A 12,253-nucleotide genomic window follows, 5' to 3' on the forward strand; every position below is an offset into this window, starting at 1 on the left:
CCAACCTATAAAAATCACACAAAATAGGACAGCGTGGGGAAAGTTTGAAGGAAAAAAATGGAGACCTTGCGGAAACTCGAAAAAGAAATTAGGATAAGGTGGTGTTTGGATCCAGGGACTTAACTTTAGTCTCTGTATTTAGACACTAATTTAGAGTATTAAATATAGACTCCTTCCAAAACTAATTACATAAATGAAAGCTAATTTGTGAGACAAATTTTTTAAGCCTAATTAATCCATAATTAGAGAATGTTTACTGTAGCATCACATAGGTAAATCATGGATTAATTAGGCTCAATAGATTCGTCTCGCGAATTAGTCTAAGATTATGGATGGGTTTTATTAACAGTCTAAGTTTAATATTTATAATTCGTGTCCAAACATCCGATATGATAGGGACTTAAAAGTTTTAATTCCATCTAAACAGGGTCTTAAGCATGTGTGGTTGTCAAAAACTGAAATTCCGATCTGATCACAATCCGATCCCACACATGATCTCTCGCTAAGTATCCTTTTCGTCCTTTGGAGTGCATGATTTCATTGGAATTTTACAGTGTTATAATTTCTGCAGGAATCGGCAAAAAAATCTCAGTTTAAGAAAGAGGACAATCTACATAATTAAGCACAGCATGCCTTAACTTTGGCATAGTTCACATGAAAGATCCGAGCAAATATATGAAATACAAAAATCCAACGAAAAAACAATTAACGCGATAATAATCGATCTTTTCTCCTAGAAGTACTCGAATTCAACGTAGGACGGATCATCCCGTGGCGAGCTGGCCTTCCCACCGGCGGCGCTCTTCTTCGGCGTTCCGCCGCCCTGCGTCGCGCGCGCGAGCGGCGAGCGGCAGTCCACGGCGGCGGCGGCGACGTCCGCCTCCGGGATGTAGGGTGGCATGGCGCTCCTGACCAGCGCCCAGTTGACGCCGTCGAAGAACGGGTGCTGCTTGACCTCGGCGGCGCCGCGGCGGTAGGCGAGCCTGGACTGGGGCTCCTTGACGAGCAGGCCGCGGATGAGGTCCCTGGCGGCGGCGCTGGCCGCCGGCGCGTCCGGGAACCGGAGCGGCTGGCCGACGACGTTGAACAGCGTGGCGCGGTTGCCGGAGCCCTTGAACGGCGTCGTCCCGTGCAGCAGCTCGTACAGGAACACGCCGAACGTCCACCAGTCGACGGCGCTGCCGTGCCCCTCGCCGCGGATGATCTCCGGCGCCAGGTACTCGTGCGTGCCCACGAACGACATCGACCTCGCCCCCGTCGGCTCCGCGGTGAACTCCAGCGACGTCGCCGGCGGCGGCCTGTTCTTGCCGTTGCCGTCGCCGGTCGCTGACGTCACCTCCTGGTCATTCCCCTTCTGCTTCTTCTTCTTCTTGCCGCTCCTTCTCGGGAGAATCCGCGGGAGCACGCAGCCGTGCACCAGTCCGGCGCCGGCACCGACACGGCCCGACGGCGAGCGGACCAGCGCCGGGCTGACGGAGCAGCGGAGCGAGAGGTCGAAGTCGGAGAGCATGATGTGGCCTTCCTCCCTGACGAGCACGTTCTCCGGCTTGAGGTCGCGGTACACCACCCCCAGCATGTGCAGGTACTCCAGCGCCAGCAACACCTCCGACGCGTAGAACCTAAGAAGATCGCCATGATTTCAGAATTTCACCTCCTCTTCTTCTCCAACTCCGGCGATCGATCGAACAAGAAATTTTTACCTGGCGGCGTGCTCGGAGAAGCACTTGTTGGGCTGCTTCTGGCGGAGGGAATGGAGGTTGCCGCCGGAGCAGAACTCCATGAGGAGGCAGTAGAACTTGTCGGTCTCGAAGTGGGAGTAGAGGGTGGGGAGGAAGGGGTGGTCGAGGAGGCCGAGGATCTCGCGCTCCGTCTGCGCGCGGGCGAGCTTGTTGCGGCTCACCAGCGAGCTCTTGTCCATCACCTTCATGGCGAACAGCGCGCCGCTCCCTCCGCCGCGGAGCTCGACGAGGTACACGCTGCCGATGTCGCCGTACCCGAGCCGCCGCAGCAGGCGGAAGTGTCCCAGGCTGAGCGGCGACTCGCGCGCGCTCGCCGCCCGGATCGCCTCCCACCTCCCGTCCCCGGCGCCGCCCGTGTGCCGCCGCACCAGCGCCGGAGCAGCGCCGCCATCGTCGTCGTCTTCGACGGCGGCCGCCGCCGCCGTCCTGGACGGACGGGCGGCGGCGGCGGCCATGTCGACGACGACGGCGTCGGCGTAGATCGGGTTGATGCTCTTCCTGAAGCCCGACGGCTTGTCCGGCGACTGATCCTTCGCCGGTACGACCATCCTCGGGCTTGGCAGCGTCATCGGGTACACGCCGGCGGCGTCGAAGCTCCCCGCCTCCTCCATATATATACCGCCGGCCGCCGCTGCTCGATCTCTCCGATCAGTTTCGCTCCATGCCGTCGACGGGGTGTTCGTCGTACGTGTTGCTGGAGTTTTAAGGCCGGAGACAATGCAGCCGGCCGGCAGCAAGTTCGATCGGGAGGGGATATTGTATGGATCGCCATGGCTGGGCGCGTCGTCGTGGCCGCCACTACAAGAATGGGTCGACGTGGAGGGGGCGAACTGGCGGAATTGAGGCGGCGCGACACGATTGATCGGTTGGTTGGTGGTGGATGTCATGTCCGTCATCAAACGCGCGCGGCCGGGTGGCCGGCAGGTCGTTGGTGACGACGACCAGATTGACAAGTATGAGGGGCTCACCAATTGGCCTGCTTGGAAGCCCACCAATTGGCCCAGAAAAACCGGGAATTTTTTTTATTTTTAATTTTTTTATTAAAAGATTTATAAAAATAATTTTCTATTTCAAAAATTGAAGGAAGTAGTCGCCCGCTGCCCTCTGGGAGGCAAATCGCCCTCCCAGAGGGCGGCAAATGTGACGTGGCAGACGGCCGTTCACTCCCGGGCGACGGCCGTCAATGAAATTTGCAGGCGGCCCCCTTGCCGCCCTCCGCTAGGCCTGGAATTTTGCAGGCGGCCCCCTTTCCGCCCTGGGGAGGGTAATTTTACACTGTGCAACCCTTTATTTGAGAAATAGATATTTTTATAATTATCAATAGTTATCCAATCTTTTATATTGAAAACTCAATACAAGATTAAAATCTCCAAGATTGGTAAAATCCAATTTTATTATTTTTTAGTCTTACGCATACAAAAATACACCATCATAATTAAACATTGTAATGATAAGATAGATAAGAAGTGCCATCGATACACGATACAAATTTGTCGGTCCTGACGAATCTAGCCTGCGGTAACCTATCAGCCCCTTCTAGTTGGTCAATATGCATTGCATTCTCGTGGTCCTTCAATCGTTGATACTCTACTTGTATTTCTGACTCTGTTATCTTTTGGCCATGATATGATGGAGTGACATTGTCAATTCACCGAGTAAATCCACACATCCTTGGATTGCCATGAAAAAATAGTAATGTTATTCAGTTTGGGTAGAAATTTTGTGCAAATCATAGCAGATTTTGGAAACGGTTAGACATACAACGAAATTGTTGTCTACATTGGGGCAGACAAAATATCTCCTTCCAAATGTCTGTTCTGCAAATGAGGTAGCCACCTGGCAGCGATCTCTGCACCCACACTTTGGACGCTCGGACTAGTTAGGTAACCCTAATGGATTGTTCCTCCAGTCTAAGCTTGCAATTTCCACCCGATGTTCGTACTCCATCAAAGCATGAATGAACTGTGTGGTCGGTTCAGGTTGCGTTATCGGCCCGCCACTGGAAGTAACTCTGACTGTGTCAATTCGTTCTACGAATTGACATTTCCTTACATCCTCCTATGTACATCCATTGTGGGGATAGTTAAGTTAATGATAGTACTGAGGAGTGATGAAAATAATAGTTGTAATTACCACGAAATCATCGTCGACAATGTTTGGACACACGAAACACCTTTGTCCTCGAGTTCGGTGCCTTACGGACCTTATGACCTGACAACAGTCACCACAACGACACTCCGGATGCTCACGCTACGTGGGGAGTCCTAGGGGATTTACCTGCCATTCTAAAGCCTCAGCAGCAATTCGGCGTTCATGCTCATCCTTCCGCCTTAGGTAGTCCGATCTTGTTTCACTACGTGGGTATGCACATGTTCCGTCGTTTTGTGGGTTCTCCATGTCTACCCACTCGATGAAGTTGCACATTGGACGATATGTCTGCGTAAGATGTTACGATTGTGTACGAAGAAATTAGTTTTTATCCATTTGAACTTCAAATAGATGAATCATACCTGATCAAAGTTCGCGCATTGGAAGAATCTCTTGCCCCGAGTTTGTATCATGAGGGAAGACTTGAGTATGCATCCATCTCCACAATCGCACAAAGGACGGTCACACCATGGTGGAAACCAACCAGCGAAAGGATCGCTTCGCCAGTTGAGACGCTCAAGGAATGGCGCTTCCATTCTCGTTAGGTGTGTGCTAGTTGGAAAGAAGATATGAAGAGGTTGCCTTCAGCTTGTTTTCAGTGCAATATTTATGCACTTAATGAGATACATTATTCATTAGATGTGACAAGACGAGCACGCGCGGGCGTGATTCACTTTATGTCAGCAGGCAGCGCCGAAAGTTGATAGTGACTACTCGAGCTGGCGCTTTTCATGTGTGCTGTGGTGGACTGTGCGCGCTAGTGGATCTAACACTACCGTGAAGCGCCGAAAGTGTGTTTTCGTGAGCATAAGTTGTTCTAGCACCATATGAATGAAAACAACTATATAGGCGAGAGAAACACAAGTAGTACTGTAGTAGTAAAAGCAAAAGTAGTACCGCTTTACAAGTTTGTAAGCCAAAAGAAAGGGTCACATAAGCACTGAAGAGGTAGAACACTACTGAGGAGGCCTCTTACCCCTGTCCCTCCTACCCTGCGCCCTAACGTGCCCCTGGGAGTACGTGAGTCGGTCCGGTGGTATGGCACGGCCAACCCGTCCTGCCTGTATAGGTGTGACCTTTGGCTGCTCCTAAGTGTGTGCCTCTGGAGCTCCTCCAAGCTGAGAGGAGCCTAGTATGTCGTGGTCGTGCGCATCGTGCAAGTCATCGTCGTAGAACTGGCTAGTAGGACCAGACCTACCGACGTGAGAGGAAGAGGCACCTGTACTGAAGATCCCAGCTGGAAATCCTACTGGACAAGGACCATCAGTTTCATGCAGGTATTTAATAGTAGTAACAAAAATTAAAGTACCGTGTGGGCGAGGGATCGACGCTCCGTGAGAGGAAGAGGTGGCGAACGCGCCCGAAGTGCTGGCGAACGCCCCTGAAGAGCTCGCGAAAGCGCCGGTCGTGCCTGCGAACGCGCTCGAAGGCAGACGAGCTCCTGCGATGATGGAACGTGCAGTTAAAACGTGGTGACGTTTTCGTGCAAAAACTGAAACAAAAATGAACTAACCTCTGGGCTGAGCAGTATCGTGCGAAACCGGTGCTGTAGGTCGCACTACTCCGATGCTAGGGGCACTCGAAGGCAAACGAGGTCCTGCGAGGATGGAACGTCAAGTTACGATGGGGTGAGGTTTTCGTACAAAAACAGAAACAAAACTTAAGAAACCTCTGGTCTGAGCAGTACCGTGCGAAACCGGTGCCGTAGGTCGAGGTCCTGCTCCGACGGTAGGCGCGCGAGGCCGTGGTTGTATCGGACCAGCTGGAGGTACGACGTCCACGGCGCTGCGTAAACTCAAACATGAAGTCCGGGTAACCTCGTCTCACCTGGACGTGAGCGTAACGACGTTGGAATAAACATGATCGGAATTAGACATGTTATGTGATGATAAAAAAAGAAGACGACTGATAAACTTATAACACAGCAAAGTTCCACTAACCCCACGTCGACACCACTAAGTCCCCATTGTGGGACCGTCCTCTGGCCACTGCGTGCTGCGACCAACCCCGTAGGGTGCGCTGTCCACCACTGGTCGACCTATGGCAAACCTCTTGGTTGCCCAAAGCTGAAGCAACATAGGGCAACCAGCGAAGATCGCTCCCGCGTCGGTCTTCGTGCATGCCTCACAGAGGGCACGGTACGTGGCTGCTAGCACGGCAGAACCCCAGCTCCACTGCGGCACGTCCTGTGGCTGAGCATCCGCGATGAACCGTGCGTAGTGGACCAGCCGGCAGTCCATAGCGTGCCCGTGGGTGCTAGTGAACATCACCTACCCGAACAACCATAGCAGGTACGTCTCAAGGGAGCGTCGGACCGAGTAATCATCAGCGTCAGGGTGGAGATGGTCCGCCTACAATTAATAATGAAATGTTAGTACAAAACAATTTGTTGATCGCAAAATAAGCATGTATGATAATAACAAGTTATTTACTTATAGTGAACTGAAGCAACCAAGCCTTGCTAGGCCCGATGGTAGAGTACGGGGGAAGGGTGTTGGGCGGTCCTAGGTGTGGAAGACGCATCACGTGCTCGAAGCGCGCTGTGATATCCTCCTTCCAGCCAAAAACACCGTCCACGGGACCAACTGGGGCTCCTGCCAGTGGTAGCCCGAGCAGGTACGACACGTCCTGCAGTGTCGGAGCCATCTCCCCACAGGGAAGGTGGAACGTGTGCGTCTCAGGTCTCCAGCGGTCTACCAGGGCGGCAAGGAGTGACCGGTCTGCATTCCACTGCTTCGATGGGTCACGGTCGTCCGCCGCCGCCTCAACAAGCCTACAAAGTGGTAGAAGGCCTGCCGCACGCAACCCGCATAGAGCAAACTTTAAACATAAGTACAAGACAAAGCACAGTTGAGTTGAAATGTGCTTACGTAAAATTGAACATACGCGTACTAAGGAACGTGACGGGGGTCGACACGCGACCACTCGCGTGACGTGCGTGGACGGAAGGTGCCGAGCTGTGCACCCTAGACTGCTGACAGGAACGAGCGGTGGTTCCTGTCAATCCCACGGTTGAACAGCGCTGGTGTGTCGTACACCATACCTGTATCCAATAGATTGATCAGAAACATAAAAATAATTAGTTCAACATAACTAACAAATGTTCATAAGTGAATTACTAACACATATTAAACAAGAGTAAAAACAAACAAAAGGGTCACAATACAGAATATTTCTGATTACAACAATGACTGCAGTTACACGATATGAGTACTTAGTCCGAACACTCATCACGATAACATTATGATACAACACCGAAGAATTTACAATACTACTAGTACAACAATAGTCGGAAGTACTCATTACAACAACATTCATTGAAATTACACGATAGAAGTACTTAGTCCGAACACTCATCACAACACAATATCATTTTATTTCCTAATTCGATAGCAATGTTACACCATGGAATCGCCTGCTGCACGACGACTCCTTGGCCTTGCGCGCCTGCTTGTTGTTCCTTCACTAGGTGGTCGCCTTCCATCACTTGCTTGTCCAGATGGACCAGCATCCGCGCCGCTTGGAACTTCTGCATTCTTCGGGCATTTCTTGTAAGTATGGCTGCGCAGATCACACTTGCTGCAGCATAAAGTCCTCCCACCTGCTTCTGACTCATCCATATCATTTCTGATGCGTCTAGTTTGGCGTCGACCCTTTTTCACCCTTAACTTAGATGGATCTGGAATATAAAAAACTTTGGCACTCAGCGTTGTGTAAGATCCTGAGATCCCGAACCCATATATCTCCTCACTCCATGTATGAAAGATTGCTTCTTTCCTGAAATAATTTGAGACGTACACATTGGGAGATATGCCACAATCACCGACAGCAGCAAGAACGTGTGAGCAAGGAAGGTGACGAAGCTTCGGCTTCATACAACTGCAGGTACATCCACCATCCGCCTTCAAGACACATTCCTGCACGGCTTGCTTGCGATAGATACCACGCCTGCTCCTATCAACACACATTATTTCATACTGATGCACTTGTGTGCCTTGAGCAACAACTCTATGTCTCCGTTCCTTTTTGATTTTATCTTCCATGTACTTTGTCACTACGTTGCCAAACACTATGTTGTTATCGGCCATGGACGGACCAATTTTCTTGTATCGATCCCTAAATGGCTTGCGTGCCGTGAAGGATGAATTCAACAATAGCAACCAATGGAAGTACCCGAACTCCTCGTATTACCCAGTTGTACACCTCCGCCAAATTGGTTGTCATTATGCCATACCGAGATCCATCAGTGTCGAACAATAGAGACCACTTCTCCTTAGGCTCATTCTCAATCCACTGAGTGAAATTTCTGATGGACGACCCTGACCTCCTTCTCATTGTTGGTGGGTCATCATGTAATGCACCAAGAGGTATGGGAGGCTCGTCACCTTCAACTTGTGGTCTGCGAGATTGCTCATCTGTTTGCTTCGTTGTTAACTCATCCAACTTGTCCCACAACTCATTAAATTTCTTCTCTTGGTTCTGTGCACAGAGCCTCTTAAAGAGCTCCATAAGATGCTTGTTCTTGAATTGCTTGTAGAAATTTGCACCCATGTGACGCATGCACCACCAACTCCGAACATCAGGCCACTTAGCTGGAAGTCCCTTCTCATCCCAACCGTTCCGCAAGTAGTCAATAGCCCGCAACATACCCGCATGACGATCATGTATAAGGCAAACGTTGGGCCTCATACGCACCACTGCAATGTGCACTCTCTCTAGGAACCAGTACCAGCTTTCAGTGTTCTCACTCTCTACAAATGCAAAAGCCATAGGTAAAATCTGGTTGTTCCCATCACACCCAATTGCTGTCAATATCTGACCTCGGTATTTACCTGTCAAAAATGTTTCATCTATGCATAGGACAGGCCGACAATGCACAAAAGCATTGATGCAAGCACCCCATGAGAAAAAGGCTCTTTGCAGCACACTCTTTGTTCGATCATCAGCCGATGTAAATGTATGTAGGTCATAGTAAGTATTATTATTCCTCTGGGCAATGGTGGCTAACAGACTAGGCAAATTATCATAAGAAGCTTCAAATGTGCCATACCTCATCTCAATAATCTTTTGTTTGGCTCTCCAGGCCTTTGCATAGCTTATGGTGTACTTGAATTTGTTCTCGATGTGGCTAATAATTGATTTTGATTCAAAGCCAATGTTACCAACAACACTACTGTACATCTCACTTGCCACAAAAGCTGAAGTGATGTTTCGGTGATACTTCTCCACCCCTTGTAAGTAGCACTGGTGCTTGGTCACAATGCTAACTTTCCAATAATCATTCCATTTACCCTTATATGCATGGACACGCCACGGACAATCTTCCTTCATGCACCTCACTTCATACACATAATTTGTTGACTTGACCACCCTAAACTCTCTCTACAAGGAAACTGCCCAATGCTTCACTGCCTCCTTCATCTCATCCTTATGAGCATACCTAGCACCCTCAATTACCTCGTTCTCCTTATACTCCCAGGGTACATGACCACCATCTGATATAACAAGTCCAAAGAAGTCCTCATTTGCCCAATCAGTGGCCATTACATCACCTTCCTCATCGGATGATGCGTCGTCCTCTGCTTGCTCATTATCCGAATCTTCCCTCTCCATTTCATCAACAATTATACCGACTATCTCCCCCTCATCCGCCATGCCCATGGCCTGCTCCTCCCTTGTTTGATTTTCCTCATTTTGCATCGATGGTCCAACAACATCCCCTGCATTGCTAGGACCCTCCACATCTTCGGTTTGCATTGAAACATTTGTATCTTTCTCTTGTACCGACACAAATATAACGAGGGGCCATGACCGTTCAAAAGCCATTTCCACATACCGTCTCCAAGCAGCAGTGCTGTCCATCGGCATTAGTTCCAAAAATAACCTTCTGTTGCACGACTCACTACAACAGAGATACTGACATTGTGTAGACTTCTTGGTCTATTCTAAATCCTCTCAACAACCAACTATAAATTGACTGAAATGTTCTCTCCGCAGGCCTATCGATGCCCTTAGATGTCATTACAAAATCCGACAAATCAACACCATCTGGACCAAATCTAAGATTTCCTTCACCGTGAACTATCTGAAATGTGACCTTATTTGATATTGTGCCTGATGAAAACAATAACTACGTTAACCTCGCATTTCTGTACTACGCACTAAGTTACATTCTCTACAATATTGTTCTCCAAAATACTAAAAGTAGGTTACGTTCTCCAGATCAAACTAAATTACATCTTACAATTAACACTATTGTCTATGTCTCAATTCATACTATTATATTCTGTGCTCTAGATCTACACATATGTGCTGTGTGCTACAGATATGCTAAAATATATGGAACTAAAACTAAAACGCAACATATAGTACTCAAACATAATATATTAGTACAAATGCAAAAGAGGTATGGGAGCAAACCTGTGATGAAGTGAGCAAACCAGCAGGGCTTCGCCGCTCCCCTTCTGCTGCCCTCCCCTCTCTCTCTTTCCTTTTTTTTTTGGATTTTTACAGATTATAATGAAATTTTAGAGGGGGGGACGGGGTTATATAGGGGAGAGGCAAAAATCGCCCTCCCCCAGGGCGGCAAGGGGGCCGCCTGCAAAATTCTAGGCCCCCTCGCCGCCCATTTGCAGGTGGCCCCCGCACAGTGTAAAATCGCCCTCCCCTAGGGCAGCAAGGGGGCCGCCTGCAAATTTCCATACCCCCCTCGCCGCCCATTTGCAGGCGGCCCCCCGCACAGTGTAAAATCGCCCTAGCGGAGGGCGGCAAGGGGGCCGCATGCAAATTTCATTGACGGCCGTCTGCCACATCACATTTGCCGCCCTCTGGGAGGGCGATTTTTAGGCGGCGGGCTACTACTTTTGTCAATTTTTGAAATAGAAAATTATTTTTATAAAACTTTTAATAAAAAAATTAAAAAATTATGGGCTCAAATTTCTCTTACCCAACAAGGAACCTTAAGGTGCTTCGATGGGCTATATAACCCACTAAAGTTATGGGCCCTTTTTTTTTTGCCCACACTTTTTTCTCGGCAAAACGTCGGGCTTAGGCAATTGGGCCCATCTCTTCTGGCCGTCACCACACTAGATCATTCTGTGACAAAATTAATCCAAGTCCCTGTTCTTTCGAGCTTATCACTTAGGCCCATTTGAATTGGAGGAAAAACAAATGAATTGAAATCCAATCCTATACTAAAAACAAATGAATTGAAAAGGAAAAATATAGGAAACTTTTCTATTCCTACGATTCTAAATAAAAACGTAGAAAATCTAGCATCCACTCTAATCTCTTGGAAAATTCCCTTTGAGTCTATCTCTCACATTTGATTCGTGCGTTTATCCTGCAGTCCAATCAAACAACCATTTCTTAGTTTTTCCTGTGTTTTGCAATCCTCAGTTTTACACTTGTATTCTTATCAGAATCCTGTGTTTTTCCTATTCATTTGTTTTTTCAATCCTGCCATTCAAAGGGCTCTCGGAGTTCATGTGCGTTTTCTTTTGTGTGCAGGTAAGTTAATTAACAGATAGTCTGGTACTCCTATGTATTTTAATACCATTTTATACATACTATCTATAAAATTAAATAATTAAATATGTAATTTATTACAGATAATTGAACTGTTATACGAGTTGAAATAAAAAAAAAGTACCCATTGGATAAAATTGCCAAAAATATGGGCAGTCCGGTAAGTCACTTTAGCAGGATTGGGTCCGGTCGGGTCCGGTCTAACAAAAAAATATATAAGATTTATATATTGATTTATTATAGATAAGGGAGATAGAGGAAATGCACTAAAATTCCCAAATCAATTTGTAAAAATGTTAAAGTTCCTCTAGAATATGAAGCACCTTTTCCTAACATTTGAAATTCTTTTGAACCAATTTCACCATCCAGAGGCTCTCACAGAGAATTTTCTTTTAAAATTGAACTTTCCTACAGATTTCTTCAAATCTAATGGAGACTTAAATAGATGGAGAGCAACAACTCCTCCCTACCCTCATGCGTGTGTAATATTAATGCATTTTCATAACACACGATTAAAAAAGATGATCCATATGCTTGCTAAATCATACTGGAAATATACCATGCGTATCCTGGTATAAACCTCGCTGCTAATGCGTTTCTCGTAAAAACTTTAAGTTGCTTTAAAATATCAGTAAATCGATTTGTTGAATTTGTAATAATTAAAACTTAATTAATCATATGCTAATGGTTTTCTCTTTTTAAGCACGTGGAAAATAGATACCACTTGGGTGAAATCATATAACTATAAAAGCAATAGCAGTGCAGCTATGGCATTTGAGGAGCCAAAGCGACCAGCTACACTAAGAACGTCGTAAGAAACACCCTCCACAGTGCATGTG

At 47.7% G+C, this 12,253-nt stretch overlaps 1 protein-coding gene across 1 annotated transcript; it reads right to left on the reverse strand.

The window, feature by feature from the left end:
• Positions 1-455: 455 nt before the first annotated feature.
• On the reverse strand, positions 456-2,679 carry LOC127761639 (serine/threonine-protein kinase RHS3-like). Its single transcript, XM_052285963.1, has 2 exons — positions 1,701-2,679; positions 456-1,619 (listed from the first exon to the last, which is right to left on the reverse strand). The coding sequence occupies exons 1-2, from the start codon at positions 2,633-2,635 to the stop codon at positions 734-736; spliced, it is 1,821 nt and encodes a 606-aa protein (XP_052141923.1). The 5' UTR covers positions 2,636-2,679; the 3' UTR covers positions 456-733.
• Between the last annotated feature and the right edge of the window lie 9,574 nt (positions 2,680-12,253).

The sequence above is a fragment of the Oryza glaberrima genome, chromosome 2 (genome assembly GCF_000147395.1).
Source record: "Oryza glaberrima chromosome 2, OglaRS2, whole genome shotgun sequence".
Lineage (NCBI taxonomy): Eukaryota > Viridiplantae > Streptophyta > Magnoliopsida > Poales > Poaceae > Oryza > Oryza glaberrima.

Excerpts from the sequence above, each read along its gene's own strand:
- LOC127761639 (XM_052285963.1), bottom strand. The coding sequence starts at position 2,635 with ATGACGGACATGACATCCACCACCAACCAACCGATCAATCGTGTCGCG. Across the intron at positions 1,620-1,700 it reads TTCTCCGAGCACGCCGCCAG|GTTCTACGCGTCGGAGGTGT; the intron begins GTAAAAATTTCT and ends CGATCTTCTTAG.